At 38.2% G+C, this 19,802-nt stretch overlaps 3 protein-coding genes across 6 annotated transcripts; 1 reads left to right on the forward strand and 2 right to left on the reverse strand.

Annotated features, from left to right (window-relative positions):
- Nucleotides 1-1,397: 1,397 nt before the first annotated feature.
- Nucleotides 1,398-6,018, reverse strand: ftcdnl1 (formiminotransferase cyclodeaminase N-terminal like 1). Of its 4 annotated transcripts, none has more exons than XM_081369374.1 (6): nt 5,856-5,882; nt 5,320-5,525; nt 5,060-5,155; nt 4,799-4,954; nt 4,332-4,520; nt 1,398-2,510 (listed from the first exon to the last, which is right to left on the reverse strand). In XM_081369374.1, exons 2-6 carry the CDS (start codon nt 5,432-5,434, stop codon nt 2,071-2,073), a joined length of 996 nt encoding a protein of 331 aa, XP_081225500.1. In that variant the 5' UTR covers nt 5,435-5,525; nt 5,856-5,882; the 3' UTR covers nt 1,398-2,070. The 4 variants fall into 4 exon arrangements, with proteins under 4 accessions (XP_081225500.1, XP_081225501.1, XP_081225498.1 ...); XM_081369375.1 differs by lacking the exon at nt 5,856-5,882 and adding an exon at nt 5,889-6,018 and having other exon boundaries at nt 1,555-2,510; XM_081369372.1 differs by lacking the exon at nt 5,856-5,882 and adding an exon at nt 5,885-5,989 and having other exon boundaries at nt 1,663-2,510.
- A 597-nt stretch (nt 6,019-6,615) lies between these two features.
- On the forward strand, nt 6,616-10,431 carry cUnh2orf69 (chromosome Un C2orf69 homolog). Its single transcript, XM_081369371.1, is given in 3 exon segments — nt 6,616-6,810; nt 6,813-7,091; nt 8,055-10,431. Coding segments are annotated over 3 exon segments (1,044 nt in total). The 5' UTR covers nt 6,616-6,762; the 3' UTR covers nt 8,772-10,431.
- stk17b (serine/threonine kinase 17b (apoptosis-inducing)) lies at nt 10,430-18,585 on the reverse strand. The gene is made up of 7 exons (XM_081369370.1): nt 17,788-18,585; nt 15,364-15,576; nt 15,126-15,264; nt 14,828-14,954; nt 14,647-14,695; nt 13,775-13,954; nt 10,430-13,166 (listed from the first exon to the last, which is right to left on the reverse strand). The coding sequence occupies exons 1-7, from the start codon at nt 17,904-17,906 to the stop codon at nt 12,929-12,931; spliced, it is 1,065 nt and encodes a 354-aa protein (XP_081225496.1). The 5' UTR covers nt 17,907-18,585; the 3' UTR covers nt 10,430-12,928.
- Between the last annotated feature and the right edge of the window lie 1,217 nt (nt 18,586-19,802).

Below are 19,802 nucleotides of genomic sequence, written 5' to 3' on the forward strand. Positions count from 1 at the left end.
ACTCGCTCTCTCTCGACACTGAGCTGAGCAGGTGAATTGGGAAGGGTATCAGCAACATGTTGTCTGAATGGAAGATGAGCACATTCTGAAGGATTTCCTGTATGGCGAACTGTCAAAAGGAACAAGACCAACAGGCAGACCCCACCTGAGGTACAAAGACAGAGATCTTAAGGCTCTCGTGATCAACCCGGATTCTTGGGAAGCTACCACCGCAGTAGACCTCAGTTGAGACAGGTTGTGTTGAAAGGCCTCTCCAACTTTGAGGAAACCTTCAATCTACAGACTGAAGCAAACAGATGAAGGTGTAAGGCCCGCTATATTGGTCCAATCTGCCGGTTCGCCAATACACGGGGAAGGTAATCACGTGTTCTGTCCTCACTCATGCAAAGTATTGGTTGGTTAAATTTGTAATACATTAATCATATATTTACTCGTTTATTCATCTGACTCCATAAATGAAAGGTTTTAATAATATCTGTGCCTCACTAAAAGTGAGTGAATGTTTAAATATTCCTTTTAACCATTAAAGGAACAATGTCAAGATCAGTTAGAATAATCTCATATAACAATTTAATATTTCAGATATCAGAGATCAATTCCACAATCAATTCAAATATCTAGAACATGGTTATACATTGGTTACACCAAAGAATCTTACCCAGCTTGTAACCTGAGATAGACAGAGAGACAGAGAGAGAGAGAGAGAGAGAGAGAGAGAGAGAGAGAGAGAGAGAGAGAGAGAGAGAGAGAGAGAGACCACCTATTCCATTCGTGACCAGCAAAGAAGAGCCCAGAGAGCTGGAGCACACCTTCCTTTATCCTCCTGACCAGGTGACATGGGGGATGGGGGGGAGACCACCCTCAAATGGCTTAACCAGTTTTCTCTAAACTTCTATAAACCTTATTACCTTTTATTTTATCTATCTGGATATGATATATCTGTACCACTCACTTTGAGACATTTCAAATGACACCAAAAACATAACAGTCAATGGTAAACATTCACATTAAACCATGTTCTTGTGTGAGTTCTTTGTTGTTTTCTGAGAGGAAGGAGGTTGTATGGGGAGGTCCATAGACCAGGCCTCAAACAGTATTTTCAGTCTTACAAAGGCCAGGAGCCAACCTGCCTCAGATTTCACCTGCATGTTTCGTGGCAGAGACTGCCACTCCTGAATTGGACTGTTGAGTCACAAACAACGCTGCGGCTGCACTGGTGATCCTCATCCGGCGTGATCCATGGTCTCCTGAGACTGGAGGATGCCTCGATTTGAACATGTTCAATTATTTTCTATTCTTATATATATATATATATATATATATATATATATATATATATATATATACACACATACATACATACACACAAATATATATATATATTTGGCAATAGATGAACTGTTAAATGAGTCAATTTGAGTCCCTGTAGTGGTCCAACTTGACTCTCATATGCTGGTGTTACATATATTATTAACTTGAAAGGTGATTTTTATACAATGTAGATTGAATACTATACCTCTGTTGTTTAAAAGATCAAGGCAATTATCATAGCTTGATAAAATGTTGAATTTTACATGATTTTTTTACATTGAATGACCCCTTAGCAGCTGTAAAATCACATTGTAACCAAAATGAATACAATCAAAGAGATAGTTCACCCAAAGATGAAAATTCTGTCATCATTCACTCTCAACCTCCTGTCAGTCTTAACATGTATGGCTTTATTCTGTGAATCACGGGTGAAGATTTTGAGAAATGTCTCTGTGTTTTGTCCATACAATAGAAGTCAAAGGTAACCAAAACGGTTTGATTGCCAACAGTCTTTAAATTAACTTTGTGTTCAATAGAAGATGAAAAAAGTCATACAGGTTTAAAACAACATGAGGGTGTGTGAATGATGAACATTTTTTAGACAATTTTTTATTTTACAATTTTTTTTTTCAATCTAATTAAGGGATATATAGTAATAAGGGTTGATTATCTATTGCTGGTTGCTCAACAAATTCTCTATAATTAACAATTGATTAGTTTGCAATTTAGTTAACACAGTGTTGAAAGTTGTCGTCTTGTTCACATGTGTACACGCTGCAGCTCTTTCCAGAACTCTCCAATGCCATTTGAGAGCGCTCCCTCTGCCAGTCTCCGGCACTCACGTGGAGTAAAGCCCACCAGGGCCGTACCCTTGATAGCCACTCCATGGTGTCTAGCCAGCTCTGCTACACGTTCTGTGATTAGCAAGGCTGGAGCATGGCAAAAGTTTTGCCCTCCAATGACAAAGCTTGGCCACTGTTCCTCACCATACGATGAAGATGATGGAGGACCACCCTGAACACTCTCCACATTGCAAGCGATCTCCATAACACCTTCATGTGGCAGGGCCATGACCTGAACTCCAGGGATTCCACCAGAACTGGATTCACGGATTGCTAAAGCAACAATCCGGCCCAGGGCCAGATCCTGGGTATCGATGGTCACGTTACAGTTCATGACGTAGGGGCTGGCGCCAACACCTGCAGAACAAATAGCTGTTATTTGTTTAGTTTAGTGAGGTTCAAATAGTGAAAGTGAGTTTGCACAAGTAACAAATCTGTCATCATTTACTCACCCATATGTCGTTTTAAACCTATAATAATCTTCAAAACACATATTAAGATATTTTTCATGAAACCTGGAAGGTTTCTGTCCCTACACTGCATGTACAGGTAACCAAAACTTTGAAGAAACTTTTTCAGCAGTGTTGTTATTTTTCCCCATTCATTTTCTCTTTAAAGCTGCATTCCGTTAGCCTGGCAAGCCAGACCTACATCAGGATGTTAGGTCTGGCAACTCACCATTGTCAGGGCTCAGTCCGAGGGGCGGGATAAACGGCTGTCTTTCAAATTCGCTCTGCATGCAATAGGACAGCGCTACAACCAACCAGAGCGTTTTCCCAACAGCGGAGCTAGTTGATAGATTAAACTTTTGCCGTATCTGGCCAGCAAAACTACGAACACATTTTCCTGTTTTAAGAATGACTTAAGTGCCGTTCTTTGTTTTTTTAAAAGCTTAACTCCAAGTCCTCCAGAGTCACGGACAAAGCCGATTCTAAAGACCGCTGTACGCCAGCAGCAGTTCTTCTTTGTTTTCAAGTAGCAGGGAATTCACACGGAACCGTCACAACTCTGTCGTCATTATGCAAAGCCCGCCCACCGACTCTACACGATGTGACTGGCCTGACTAGAGTTTGGTTTTTCCAGCTCGAAAGTCAATGGAGAGTTGCTAGACTACACTGGCTGCAAAATAAATTTTGCTGCCGCTAGGGTGCGTCTAGATTTCTAGACTAGCATTCCGTAACTTTTTTGGTTTAAAAATTATCCAAAATAAATTTCTGAGCAAGTACATAACCAAACAGTGTTCAAAACTATCAGCTTGCCTTAGCTCGATTCAAAACGGTAAGCTTGTAATAATGTTTTTAATTCCAGTGGTACTGGTGGATTTCCGCGGGAAATTCGAGCATGTCTTTGCGTCATTATGTCACATCTGCACACATAAAGAAGGAGTCTCGGCTAGTAGGCTATGAGTGTGAGGATGTTGGAGGTGGAGATTTATTGCCTTTTCACGTGATATGTGACGTGATATGATAAGCGATCTTTATATTTAATCAGCACGATTTAATGCAATGGTTTTTTCCCCTTAGTTGGTCAGAACAAAAGTGGATGTTACTTACTTGTTCAGACGACATTTTCCGGTGAAAATTCTTATGTTGGTCATACTTCCAAAAATTATAATCTGTGATTCAGAATGACAGTATCCACACCGGTGCGGTGACTGACAGCTGCACATTCTCCTCAAAACACTGGATTCATCCGCGCTGAGTTGTGCCGAGGCACAACCCACGTAAAGTGGATAATTCCGCAAATAACTGCAATTGCAGATTTTGAACAGAGATGGCGACAAAGAGGAAACAATACGGACTGCAGCTTTAAGGATATAAAAAAATCTTAAATAAACAGGTCTATGACATGAACCAAACCAACTTTATGAGGGAATAAACTACAATGATGCACTACAAACAATATAAAATATTTTTTTTTAAATATATTGCAAAATGTACATATATACACAATTATATACATATGGACAGTGTTAAATTCCCTCAGAATTTAGTTTTTTTTTTTTTATAAAGTTGAAATTGCTGATAACTACAAGAGAAGCATACTCTCAAATAAAAATGTCTTAATAAAAAATAAATTAATACTTCCTGAACCCAATTTGCTTAATTGTGAAGCAAACTCTACCTTGCCGTTTCATTTTTGTTTCTATATTTTGTGAATGCAGATTTGAAAAATAACCTGTAATGCCGTATCTCCTTGTGGCCTGTGGACCTACATCTGGCTGGATGCTTGACATATCTTTGACCTTTTTGAACCAGCCAATCTCCTTCCTCCTTTGAGCCAGACCTCGACGCTGAGGAGAATCAGCCCATCCGAACAAAAAAGCACTGGTACCTGCCACTCGTTCTGTCAGAGCTGTAGCTAATGCTAAACGAAAAAGAAAACAGCAGTTGAGGTACATAGACAAGGACAAAATGACAAGTTCAAATTTGAAAATATATATTTTTTAATCTGTAGAATAATAATAGTGCCCTTAATAATGGCATTCTGAGCCCCAAATAACTCAATTCTGTTTGTGCTGCATTAGCTTTTTTGTTTCTTTATACTTTAATACTATATTGAAACCGTTTCTGTACTTTCTGTACTAAAGTAAATATTCAGAGAATGGATTTGAATATTTCTTCTGTGCATGCATGGCCACATACCCTGGGCCTCTTTTCCACAATCCTCAAGGCCCACCTCCTCCCCCAATGGATAGAGAGGCACCAGATCCACTGCACCCATGCATGGGTGGGTGCCCTCATGGACATTCATGTCAATCAGAGAGAAAGCACGCTCACAAGCCGACAATACAGCCTCCCCTAAAATTTACAACAACAATACAGATTGGCCTCTTTTGTACAATTACTTACAAAGCAATTGTTCTCAGCAACTGGACATGTATTAAGGACGAGCAGGCAACTCACTTAGTAGGTCAATGCTTGCAACAATAGTGATGACAGAGCGATTGTAGTCAACATCATTGAAGATGTTCAGTACTGTGATGCCTTCACGCTTTTTTCCTTATAAAGGACAGATTCGGACAGTTTTGTCACAATAACATGCAACGGAAATATTCCTAATGTCTTCAGATACAGTTTAATGATCACTTTGAAATATTATTTGGTTTAGAACTAATTAATAAAGGCTAATTTAATAGATCCATTCCATGCATTCAGGTTCTCACCGTGTGTGTCAGTGATGGCTGCTCTTGCCACTGTCTCCACCAGGTCTCTTCTCCGAGCTTCCGAGATGTTCAGGAGACATGCAACCAGCCGTCGACCAAGAGCAGAGCCGGACATCCCTCAAGAGAGCAGAAACACTTTTACAGAAACACATTTACCGGCCCACAGACCCCAAACCTATGGTGACTATCAGCCAACCCAGGAACGCCTATTTAAAAAAAAAAAAATCTTGTTAATACTTTATAATAGCATTACTTAAGAACATTAACATTACTATATTAAACACTATATTTAACATATAGAACATTTGAAATTAGTTGACAGAAAAGTCATGAACATTTAAGTTATACAGGTTTTATGAATATTTTCCACAACAGGAATGAACTTTCAAGGCTAAATAGTTGTGAAAACACTCGACAGCTTTATATTGATCAGTTTCTTTCTAACAGTCCAAAGTTTATCATACTCATAGCTACAACAAAGAGGCATCGTAGATTATTTACTAATATTTTTTTACTAATACTCTTAACTGACTGACATGTAATCTCATTCACACAAACATCGTACTTGCTTTTCATGCACAGAGTTACTTGAAGGCTTGACACTCCAGAAGCACACATGCTCTCAGCTGTTTCCGCTAGCAACGTCCGATTCGTGAACGAATCGTTCTATTGAGTCGAAACTTCTAAATGAATCACTTAAACATTTCACAAAAATTGTCTGAACGAAAATAAAATAAAACGTATCGCAAATTTGTTAACGGCTTATTTACACAATTGGATGTAAATATAATTTTATTTAGCAAATAGATAATACAATTAATTTAGTATTAAGTATGTTTTTAGGTTCAAAACGTGTTTTATGATCTAAATGGCTACAAAAAAATGACAAATAAAGTAAGACAAAAACATTCACAAAACAGTCCCTATAGAACATTTATTGCATGTAAAATGCCACGGCAGAATGTTAGGGACATCTTGTAATGTAAATAAATCGTTTTTGAACCGGTTCTTTTACACGAATTGTTCAAAAGAACCGACTGAAACCGACATGACAACAACTGTGGCAATCACAACACCCGCCCCCTGAAGTTTAAAAAGAAACTTAGATTTTGGACATTAGATGAAACATTGTCATGCCGCATTAATCACTACAGTGTTCTAATCATGCAGTCGATCGAAATGCGTTATGTATCAGCACTACCGCTGTTCATGAATGCTTTTTGGCTCCGCGCATGCGCATCGTTGTCAAGTTTTAACGCTCCCCAAAAACGCCACTTGGTGGCGTTTAAAATAAACAAATCATAAGCCAGACACATTTCAGTGTCTGAACCATTCGGTTAATTTTAAGATGCAAAGTCAACGACCGAATGCCCACCGGATTATTCTGAACGCAGCTAATATTTTGGATCATGGGGCGTTGCTTTTTTCGCCAGGTTTGCAGTGATGGTTTCGATCTTAATGCTGCAGCTCGTGCAGTCGCCGCTACGTAATCCCTTTTGCTCATGGGAAGTATCCGATCAGTTGTGGCTTGTTTATCGCTAGCCGCTATAGCGAGGAAAATGAACGCCCCAGCGGGACTGTATGTCCCCGGGACATCCGCTACTGCGCCCGGGCTGCTCCGCCTGACTTCAGTACCCGGTCATGATCAAAACCGCGTAAACGATGTTCTGCTCTTACGACCCGCCACGGAAAAGCAGAGACGATGCGACAACGAAACAGAGAACCTGCAGAATGGAAACGATCACGTAGTCTTCTTTCCTGGAGACATTCAGGTTGGTGCATGTCATCAATCCTGAACCTGTCTTGTCATGGTACAACGACTACATGCCCTCCTAAATTACTTTCCTAACAATAAGGGGTTATTTAATAAAGCTCTCAACTGTGTCAGGAATTATATATTGTTTAAACAGTGTATGATAGTCCTGTTAATTATTAGAGTATATGCCTATTGCACGTTATAGGTAATGTGAACCCCCTGTAAGAAACTTCTAGGATTATTCACTAAAGTCATTTGATACAGTTTAGCTTCTGTTGCGACTAATAAGGAATCTCTATATTTAGTTTTTCATTAGAGACATTGGAAACAGACCCAATACACGGTTCAACATCATACTGCAGAACAGCATTTATTTGAAACAGAGATGTTTTGCAAAAAATTGTATTAAATGCATGCTTGCTGAATAAAAATACACATTTCTTTTAAAAAGCAAAAAAAAAATCCTCACTGACATTTGAACCATAGTACATGCATGCCTCTCACAGCTATTAAATATGTCTGAATAAATGGAGCGTTTTTCTTTTAGATAAAGTGAAGACATGAACATTTAGTCCTGCTGTTTTCTTCTAGAAGAATATTAGTTAAAGCTTGAATATACTTGAATCATGTTAATGAAAAACTAGGAATTATCAGGCATTTTAAAATGGTGATTTCCAGCCCTGGAATAGTCATAGAAATGAATAATATTTTCAGTCATGGAAATTACTATAGTGAATATATTTTTCTAGTTATGTGCAGGTGTAAGTTATGTGCATCGTTCATTGTGAGAAACTTCCCATAATCTCTATTAAACAAATTACAAATGACAAAGTCATTGCTCAAAAGGTGTGCAAACCCTGTTTTCAATAGTTAGTGTTTATTAGCCTAAATATAGATGCTGAATTTCCTAAATCTCTCTTCCTCTTGACTATTCATCCTCTTTTCAAAATGCAACTTCTCATTCTCATCTACTATCCAGAACTTCCAGCAGGAAATGGCCCTCCAGCCTGACGCTGCCCCATGGCAGTCCTGGAGCCTGGAGCGTGTCGCCCTCACCCTGGGCCACCGGTTTCCTGGCTGCCATATCTGGGTAGTCCGCGCATCCCGCATGTACCTACACAAGTTCAGCTGCTATCAGAACTTTGTAGAGAGCAACCTATTTGGAGCACCAGAACACTCTCCAGACTATGGAGGCATTCGCCACCTGAGGGCACTCCTGGGTCATGGCATGCAGCGGGCTGGTCTCCCAAATCCTTTACCTCCTCTTAGTGGTACAGCCACCCCCGGCCCCCTTCCTGCAGGTTTCACCCTTACCATAGTGGGCTTCAGTAAAGGATGTGTTGTTCTCAATCAAATAGTGTATGAGCTGGCTGGAGCTCGAGCAGACCCAGAACTGAGGCTGTTTCTGGACAGTGTCTCAGACATGTACTGGCTGGATGGAGGACACCCTGGAGGCAGTGAGACGTGGGTGACCAATAAATGTGCTCTGGATGAGCTGGCCTCCAGTGGGGTGGCTGTCCATGCCCACGTCACTCCGTATGAGGTAAGGGACCCGATGAGGGCATGGGTTGGGCGAGAGCACCAGCGCTTTGTAAAGACTCTGGAGGATCTGGGTGTCTGTCTGAGCCAGAAACTGCACTTCGAGGAGGAGCCGGCGTCCATTGAGAATCACTTCAGAGTCATTCAGGAGTTCTGACTATTCTTGATCTATGCTTTCAAGTCTTAACATATGGAGTGTATTCTCTGTAGAGCAGACAGCTTTGTATTGCACTAATTAGTTAAATTAGCTTTGGGTTTGCCTACCCAACACTCATAAATAGGAGACAAGATTGATGATCAAAGGGATAGTTCTCAGAAATAGTGAAATACTGTCATCATTTACTCACCCTCATGTCGCTCTAAGCCCGTAAGACTTTGGTTGATTGTTAAAACTCAAATTAAGATATTTTTATCTTGCTGAGAAAGCTGAGAGTTTTCTGTCCCTCCATTGAAAGTCCAGGTCACAAAGGTGTCGTAATATGAATCCATATTAAGCAAGCAGTTTGAACCTTGTGAAGAGATACAACCACTTTATATGATGAACAGATTTCCTTTAGGCTTTAATTCACATATAAACACATACATGGAGCACATCACATGGTAAGCACGGAACGTGCATTCATCATGCGCTAGAACAAACGTCATTGGTTCTCGTGCATCACACACGCACATTTGAGCTTCTGTGACGTGCTTCATGTATGTGTGTCCATTTAATCTGTTCATCATATAAAGCAATCATATCTCTTCACAAGACTTGGATTAAACTGCTTTATTCATATGGATTCATTTTACAACACCTTTATTGCCTTTTTGGATCTTCTAAGATTTGGTTACTTGGACTTTCAATGGAGGGAGAGAAACCTCTCAGGTTTCATTAAAAATATCTTAATTTGTGTTTCAAAGATTAACGAAAGTCTTATGGGTTTGGAACATGAGGGTGAGTAAATATTGACAGAATTATTATTTTTTGGGTGAACTATCCCTTTAATGACCAAACTTGTAACACATTTAGCTGCCTGACATTAAGCCTTATTGTTTGCCTGTTGCATCTACTTACATAGGCATTGTCCGATATACTAGGATACTTGTTTTACATAGTCTATTTGGAATGCAGATATGCTTCGTAAAACCATCATCTCTTCATGTTTAAAGGGCTCTCATTTCCTAAGAAAGGAAAAAGTAACAATCTGGAAGTGGTTATTAAATTAATTTGTTTTTATGTTGTTACAATATATTATTAAGCTTGGATTTTCATTTCAAGTGTTTGTATCCCCAATGATATATGGATACTCTTGAATGTAAAAACACTTTGTAAACTTCCTGGCCCTGCTAAGGAATATATATTAAAAACATTGCAGGCAGGCATATCTACTAAAAAGCAGTAACAGCTCCAAACTGTATTTCATAAGCATCGTCCCATATACGATTACATTGGTTTAATATCACAAACGTGTTCTGTGTTTGTGTTCAATAGTTGGTATTGCTTTTATTTGGAAATCAAATCAAAGAATCTAAGGATCTTCCATTAAAATGAAATGTATAGAATATATTTTTGGTTAGATGGAGAAAAAATATTTTATTTACTGACTCATTCGGTAATGTTTTATTGACTGAGTAATGGTAAGTACCTAAAACGCTTCCAGCATTGATCTCAGAAGACTATACTCTAGGTGGCGCACTTTATTTGGAATGTGCTGTATTCAATATATCACATACTAATGAATATGCAGATTTTGTAATATCCTCAATGTAATGCGATGAATGTACTTCCTGCTTCATAGTCATTCCATGCTGATGTAATCCAATAAAAATGTTGAAATGTTTCAGGGATCTGTTTAATTAGAAACATGAACTTTAAATAATGCAATTCAAGTTGATTCAACAAGAAATAAAACTGGAAAAGTTACATCAAATCCACAGCTGGCATCAAGGTTCAAGATGTTGAAAGGAATATATAAAATGAGTATGTTAGAATGATTAAAAGCATAAAAATGTTAAAAGTTGAAATGATTATTTAATGATTTTCAGTCATAGATTATGGCTTTACTATCCTTTTGTTATTAATTAAATAAATCAATGTGATAGAAAGAGGGAACATACAAAATCGATATTAAGGGTGCATCCTTTACAACTCTAGACTCTCAATGGCTTTATTAGAATTTGTAATACAATTGAACGTCATTTATGATACATATAACTCAAAATACACAGTTTTCATCGTGAGTATCTTCCATGATCAGTTTTCACTAAGATAGTGAGACAATCAACAAAGTTATGCCGTAAAGTGTCTTTACAAAGTTTGTCACAAGCTTTCTGCCAATACCACAGTGACTGCTCAGAAATGCACTCCAAAGTCTGGCCTATTTTGCAGCTTCAAATACCTCATGCCCCTATTGAGGCCGTTTCCCAGGCAAGGAATAGATTCAAGTTTTCCTTTAAGATGACGGCATACAGTGAGCACACGACCGTGACAAGAGCCTCTCGTCTTCGGAGACAATAGCTCTATTATGATTGCAGACTGGTGACATCTCTGGGAAACCGTAAGGCCCAGAGCACACAAACACACATGAGCGCTTCACACCTCTTTAAACAGAACAATAGCTGAAGGGCTCGACCTTCGAGACTAAATTCTGCAATACTAACATTTCCAGTTCTAGCAGCCACTCAGAAAAGCTGTCAATTATATTAAACCAATAAACCCTCAGCTGTTATATTTCACTAATACTGCACACTTTCTGATGTGCACAATTCTTCTTCCAAACTATTTTCCACCACAATAACATTCACTTGCCCTTCATTCCAGAATTCACTCTGTACTTTCATTACAACCAAACATGCTTCACTATCTGACATAACCATATCATTTCAACAATAACAACCAACATTATTATCCCATCTTTTCATGCCCTACGTATACAAAGACCATAAATATAACTTTAACACAGTTTTCCTTTCTAAAACGCATTGCATATATGTATCCCCATTAAGTCCATACAAATAATTTACTTTTAATACACCAGGCCATCAGTTTAAAGGGTGTACCAGTATCTCAATTAAAACAGGGCAAACATTAATAATACATACACATAAATGTGCTGCACTGGTATTGCATGAGATCAAGTGAGGCTGTACGGCTCAAGCATAGAGGAAAAAAATGCACACAAAGGCACTCGAGAAATATACATCGGTAAACTGCAGTTACAGCTAACCCTGAGAATAAGGCTCAGAATGAATGAGTACAGAAACCTCCATCAGTTAATGGCATTAGCTTAAAAACACCTGTACAAAAACGGTAACAAAACCCTGAATTACCTCAGATTGGTGCATAGATAAAAAGTCTCATTTTAAGAATATGTATATCATAGGCCATCACAGGCATTGAGATATGAGGCACCTGCCATAGGAGAATGCTAGAATGGTACTTAATAACAGTTTATTATACAATATGTTGGCAGGAAAAAAGGAAATATTTAAAACAAGAATGATTTTAAAAACAATAGATAGACTCGATTTACTACATCTAATGCTGTTACAAATATTTTCTCATATTTTAGTCACAGAAACATATAAAAGAGGGTTTAAGTGCTTTCCTGATTTTCTTTAGTCATTCTGTAGAAGGAAGTTCTGTGCCAATACAAACACATATTTGTGTAATCCAGGGTGTGTTGTGCGTGTGTGTGTTGAGTCACATTTTTAAAGAGCCCACTAATGTGTCAATACCACACGAAAGGAGAGGATGTAAGTCAAAACACACACCCATACACCGAGGGCATTCCAGTACTGAACCTTTTCAACAGAGACAGTCTCACGAGGTGTTTTTGAATGAACAAGGTCTAATCATACCACCAGAACTCCCTCTGACACTGAGACACAGAGAACAAAGACTGACATTAGTTTGCTTAAACACTCGCATCTTTCATTTAAGCAGAATTAAAAACCACTGAATGCCCTGCTGCACTCAAGCGTCTGTCTTTTTCAAATCCCTTTTTGTTGCTTTAAGTGCAGGAATGGAATTAGTGTCTAGATTAATATGGGCTAAGATCTGCAGAATAATTCAACTGATACTGAATGGAGATTAAAATAAAACATATATTCAAATTAATAATTTAAAATCCAAAAATCTTGAGACAGGACAGCAACATAGATATTTAGATTCTCACTATTATAGTATTAATATTACACCAGATCTGGCCCTTTTGTGAAAAGATCATCTTTGGTCAACCAAAGCATGTTTGCTGGTGCCGTGTGGGGGAATGTATTCAAGGACCAAAATTGTGATAATGTTATTCAGTGCAAGTGCATTTCCCTTTAGGATCAGCATAAGTGGTCACTGTCGGCCGTGGCTGACATGTCCTCCTCAAAACGAAACCTCTTGACGTGTGGCGAGTCCAGAATGTTCTCTTTGTCTTCAGGATCCTCAGGTGGCGCGGACCACTTCCCCCCGAAACTCCTTTCCCGGGGAGTGTGTGGGGTCACCGGGACTGGATCAGAACCTGGAAAGTGGATCCACAGCCAGGGATGGGTCATGCAGTCGGCGGCACTGGGACGATCCCTGAAAAAGGAGGGGAGAATTCATGCCAAGGACTTTGATATGAGGTTAAGTGGAAACTAATCTGAAACTATCGTTAAGAACAGTAATAAAACCAAAGTACATCAATTACTTTATGACAAGTGCAAATGTAAAATCTTAACTCTATATAGAAACAAACCTTTTTCTTTCCATTGATCTTAAAGTCTATTTTGACCTAATTTATTCTCAAATGTTTTGTCTTTTCTACAATTGTGAATGCATGTTTGAAGACAAACGAAAAGAAAATGAAACCTGGACTTTATACTTTGTGATAACTAACAATCTATGGGAATGGAGAAAGTCAATATCTGAAAACTTTGAGCCGTAAAAGAGTGATCCTTGGACAAGTTAATTTGTAAGCCTATTTATATGTTTGCAATGACTTCATTTCTAAAACACTTCATTTGTAATGCATAATACAACCATATGACCCAGAATAATTACTGTTTTGGAAGCGGGGAAGGGTATTACATAGCACTTATTATATGACTCTTAATTTAGAAGCAGTACATAATTTTGCACAGTACAATGACTGAGCTTGGCAAACTTCACTTCACTTCCTCCAAGTGTCTGAAATGAGAGTCACTCACTCTGGTGCTTTGACCAGCAGTTTCTGGATGAAGTCGACAGCCAGCTCAGACACCCTTGAGAAGGCCTCGATGCTGTAGTCCACGTTCACCTGGGATACGTTTAGGAAGGTCTCCTGTTTATCCTCGCCAGCGAAGGGAGACTCTCCTGTCACCAGCATATAGGCGATCACACCCACACTCCTGAAGTCAACGGATACACATCAACAAAAACATCTATGAACATGGATATTCCTTTAATAGCACAAAGTTGTTTGACTCTAGTATCAAACTGACTTCAAATCCACTGTTCAAAAGTTTGGGGTTTAGTACGATTTATTATTAAATTGATCAAAAATGATAGCAAAGACATTTATAATGTAACAAAAGATTTTTATTTCAAACAAATGTTGTTTCTATTCATCAAAGAATCCTGAAAAAAAAAAATAGGAAATATTTTTTGAGCACCAAATCAGCATATTGAAATATTACTGAATGATTTCTGAAGGATCATGTGACACCGAAGACTGCTCTGCCATTACAGGAATAACATTTAACAACATTTTACAATATTAATGTTTTTTGTTTGTTTTTTGATAAAATAAATGCAGCCTTGGTGAGCCTTCTCACAGCCGTTTCAAAACCATTTTAAAAAATACTTTTGAACGGTTGTGTATGGCTTTCAGATTGTTCAATTTTTGTCTTTACTTAACAGAATATGGTAGACAACAATTCTCACATCTCCAAACCAATGAATTTCCACAAACTGTTTATAAAAAGAAAAATATCCATGACCTTCTACAAGTTTATTAATGTCCATGACATTTCCAGGTCTGGATATCAGCCAGTGGGAACCTTGTATATTGAAACACCTGATGAAAAAGATTAAGACTCACCAGAGGTCTGTTGCTGTGGTGATTGGTTCATAGTTCAGGATCTCAGGGGCTGGATATATGATCATAAGCAAAATGACCAAATACATCACTTTCATTGAGCATGAACTCTTCTGCTATAATGAGACCATGAACACAGAGATATGTGTGGACTTGAAGATGAATGAAACTGAATAAACCTTACCTACGTACTCCGGGGTTCCCAGAATCTCTCTGAGCTCCCCAGCAGAGCCTAACCGGCGGGCCAACCCAAAATCCACTATCTTTATATCCCCCATTGGGCTCAGATTGGTCAGGAGAATATTCTGAGGCTGAATGAGAGAATACAGTCTCAATAAATACAACGAGTGCTTTTATGAAGAAATGCACATAGGCTAATCAAATTGAACAAGAGTAGCATTAGGCAGATCCTAGTTTAAAAGGCTGGAATTTCAGGACAGAATGTGTCCAATGAAGATGTTAAAAGCAGCCGTGCATCTAACCTTCAGGTCCAGGTGGACTACGCTGTTCTGGTGAAGTAGATGAACGCCCTCAAGCATCTGTCTGATCAGTCGGGTGATCTGACCTTCAGGAAGCAGCTCCTCTGACACACAGTGATCAAATATCTCTCCACCCGCCGCACTAAGACACACACACATTCAGGGTTATTCTTAGTACTGAACCCAACGATCATTTCGTGAACAGGGACATGCAACTGATGCTTCTAGTCACAGCACTCACTATTCCAGCATTAGAACGAGGTCGTTATCGGTCTCATATACAGCATACAGGTTCACCACACGAGGGTTGTTCTTCGCTGACTCTAGAACGGCGATCTCATGAACGACCTCCGCCCTGCAGTCGCGACCTCGTCGCCGCTTCTTGATGAACTTCGCAGCGAAGACTTTCCCTGTGGCCTTTTCCACACACCGCTTCACCACTGCAAACTTCCCCCTGAAGGAGGCAAACAGAGAACACAGAGAATAAAAAAGAGGTAGAGAAAGATTAAAATGAGTGTAATGGAAGCTAAATGTGACAAGTGGAAAATTTTGTGATAAATAAAGTACCTAACTTTTTAATATCTGTCACAGTGCGCACGCATTCAGTCGCACCAGCAGTTCTCTCATTCACACCAAAGCTCTTACTGACACAGATAGTTATTAACTGAGTCAAACCCTCCATTAGATGTTCTCAGCGTTTAATATAAGGTTAGATGACTGATGTGAGCCAGTCTTTACTCGAGAAACTGCAATTACTGTCACAGCATGAACAGGTGAGACATTAGGCCACAAGCATATCCTCAAAATCAATCCCACAATCCTTTGGACCAGACCATCACCTTTATAAACCATTTTGTTATAATATATAGGATGTATCATACTGAATGTACAGCCGACCGTACTGCATGTTGCATAATGTATCGAGTTAGATCTGGGAACCAAGTCAAAGTAGACAGTAAAATTCACAATATATACACAAACTACAAGTCAAATGTTTAGGCTCATTTTTGAACAAAGTTTTACATACTCACAAAGCCTGCATTTATTTGACAACATTTTTTTGTGAAATTGTGAAATATTATTATTTACAATTTAAAAGAACTGTTTTCTTTTTCAATATATTTTCAAAATGTAATTTATTCCTGTGATGGCAAAGCTCATTTTTCAGCTGTCACATGATCCTTCAGAAACCAAATCAAATCAAAAATGAATTTTCAAAACAGTTGTGCAGCTTAATAGTTTCTTTGATGAATAGAAAGTTCAGAAGAACAGCATTTATTTGTTGAATGAAATAGAAATTAAACTAGAAAATTATTTGTAATAATAATAAAAAGTCACTTTTTATCAATTTAATGTTTTCTTGCTGATAGAAGCATTCATGTCTTTCTTTTCATTCAAACTTTTGAACGGTGTAAATATCTATATGATAAAGAAAATTAAAACCCACCCAATTAATATTCACTATTGATATTTCTATGATTTCTTAATATTTATATGACTTTCCCAGACCAGGGAAAAATCACTGGTATCTACAGGTTTCTCCATAAGAAGTAAAAATGTACTTGACCAATTAACTCCATTCTCACTGGCTCTAATTCAAAACAAAATTGCTCTTTGAGCAACTTTGCAAGTCATCTTTTCATAAAACCCATAAAAGATATCACAGTATTCAAACTTTCTTTCAACTAAAATGCACCTTCCTCCACAGAAACAAAAAACAAAACATCTTCACACTGACAAGTTAAAACTATAAGTGAACTGTGAAATGATTTCCTGTTTACAGCACAGCCGGTCGCATAAAAACAGCCCGAATATGGCTGTAAGCAAATGTATGAGAGAAAGAGGAAGAGACCAATATTACTTCCTCTTTCTCAGTATTCACAGTACAATCTACAGCACAACACAAAACTGGGTCTGGTTCCCACATGGGTTTCCTTCCTGCTAAAAGCTCCAAAGCCTTGCTGTAGAGCTTTAGCAATGACACACACACATATTAGTCACAGTTCAGTGAGCAAGGCCTTTCCAATCCCGAATAATACAGAAGCAGGACAGACTCCAACTCCATACGGCAGACAACCTTCAGTCCTACTCACCCAGTGACAAAATAAACCAAAACCTCTATTCTAAAGTTGATATATCTGCTTATAATCTGGGACCACAATACTTCCCTAAATGGCAATATATGATAAATATTCCAACTACATGCACATTAGCAATTAGATGAAATAACATGAAAATTAATGTTTTTATTTAGCAAGGATGCATTAAATTGGTCAAAAGTAACAATAAATATTTTTATATTTACAATAATTTATATTTCAAATAAATGCTGTTCTTTTGAACTTTCTACTCAACGTTGAATCCTGAAAATGAATGAATCATGAATTAATATATCATATTATAACGTGTAGAGCAAAGATAAGACTAACAGGATATAAGAGGACAAAAACACGCTACAGTTCTGTAATCTGACTGTAGTACTTCTGTCTCAGAGAATTACAAGAAATATGACAGAACAACCACATTCACGGACAGCATCAGTTCTGCAGTCACTGTATTGTTTATCAACATATGAAGACATTATGATAACATCAAATGAAGCATTTTAAGTAAGAAACAATTAAAGAGACACAGACTTCAGGTAATGAGGAGTATATTTACACACCTGCCAAGTTCGTGGCTCATGTCAAAAACGGCGTCCAGGGGATCCGTGTGGATGTGAGTGTGGATCTCTGACAGCAGAGCCGAGGATCCACTGCGACTGTCCAGTCTCCTCCGGGCCATCACCACCAGCGAGTGTCCAGTGAAGAGTGCAGACTGCTTTTATCACTTCAACAACACTCTGCTCATGTTCAGAGTCACCACCAGGAAAAAAAAACAACTACTGCCACCGGCCTCTTGAAACGCTGAAACGGCTTCAGAACGAGACTTTAGTTCGCGCCGCGGTTAGCCAGGAAGTGTTGCCAATACATTAATTCACTTAACTGGAGTGAGTTCAGTTGAGTTTGAACACGACAACTGATGCTAAGAGCCTATAGCTAACGCAGATTAGCTCATTTAGCCCTAAACGATTCCGCAAAAACTCCTGGATTAAACTCTATCCTTTATTTAGACGAACGTACATTGAGATTCGTCTCATTTTGTTCAAAATACAAACCGTCAGGCAGCGCTTCCTTTCACGCAGGACAAAATCACGACACTAAGTTAGAACTGACACCCTCTTCCTCTTCTCACGGGAACAACAGTGACGTTAGCTCTAGTTCAACTGACAAACTATCGCTTATAAACCCTGAATGAAGATGAACGAAGAGTAAACACGCTAGTCTGGCTAGTTCATGCTGGGGTAAGTCGGTTTTGGATTCTGCGATTCAGATCTTGTCCACCGGTGTTTCTTCAGTTTCAAATTCTGCTCGGATGCCAGTACGAGAAGTGAGTGAGGCACTACGTCACCACTACCGTCATCATCACGGTCGTTAGAATGCGCCCATTGTACGATAGATAGATAGATAGATAGATAGATAGATAGATAGATAGATAGATAGATAGATAGATAGATAGATAGATAGATAGATAGATAGATAGATAGATAGATAGATAGATAGATAGATAGATAGATAGATAGATAGATAGATAGATAGATAGAAATCTGTCTGAAATCAATAATTTGGCTTTTTAAAGTTATGGCCGATAATCGATAAATCGCAGATATTACCATGCTTTATTTAAAAAAAATTCTCTGGTATGCGCAATGCGCTCTTAAAGTTAAATAACTCTTTAATATAGGCCACTGTCTCTTTAAATTAGTGCTAGATAATTATGTCAATTTTAAAATAAGTAGGGACAATTAAATATTCGATAGGTTACTGATAAATAAAATGTCTATACATCATGCATTCTTAAAATAAGGTTGTTTTAAATGATTTATAATGATATCGGCTATCTATCTATCTATCTATATCTATATATCTATATATATATATATATATATATATATATATATATATATATATATATTATATATAGATGTAGATATATTTTTTTAAGTAATTATTCTTCCTTTCATTTAAGTGTTCAGTGTTTGCGTATCTGTTTTGCAGCTTATAATACTGTCATCAAATGTGAAATGCAGAGGAGCTGAAACTTTGCAGGTCTGCTTTGGATTTCTTGTCCCTAGTAGACAACTGAACTGAAGTAGGCAACTGGACTTTAGTCCATGGAAACGCAAACTCAATGAGTAAGCTGACAGGTGGAGTTTGATTGGCCAAGCAGAAAGATAAAATGTAAATCATGGCTCTAACAACACTACAAAGACAAACACAAAAGAGTCCAGACAGCACTCGAATCTACTGGTACATTCAGTGCAAAATATAATTTAAACACAGGACAAGACTGACTGACATACATATATTACAGCTATATACAAAAATGGACATATCATGGAACGCATGCAGGTTCACATTTTCACCAACTGTTTTCAAGTGATGGCTCTTTCATCAGCATCATATTACACGATCAGTGACCCACAAGGTTTACATAACAGCTGATGTATGAAAAGTATGGAAGTGACATTTTCTATTTTCTCATTTATTTATTTCCCCAATCCCATCCCATCCCAACCCTTATTAACAGCAACTTCTCATGCAAATTCAGATAATCTGGACTTGTTGTTTCACTAATTCC

The sequence above is a fragment of the Scardinius erythrophthalmus genome, assembly GCF_964197995.2.
Source record: "Scardinius erythrophthalmus genome assembly, chromosome: 6".
Taxonomy (NCBI): Eukaryota; Metazoa; Chordata; class Actinopteri; order Cypriniformes; family Leuciscidae; genus Scardinius; species Scardinius erythrophthalmus.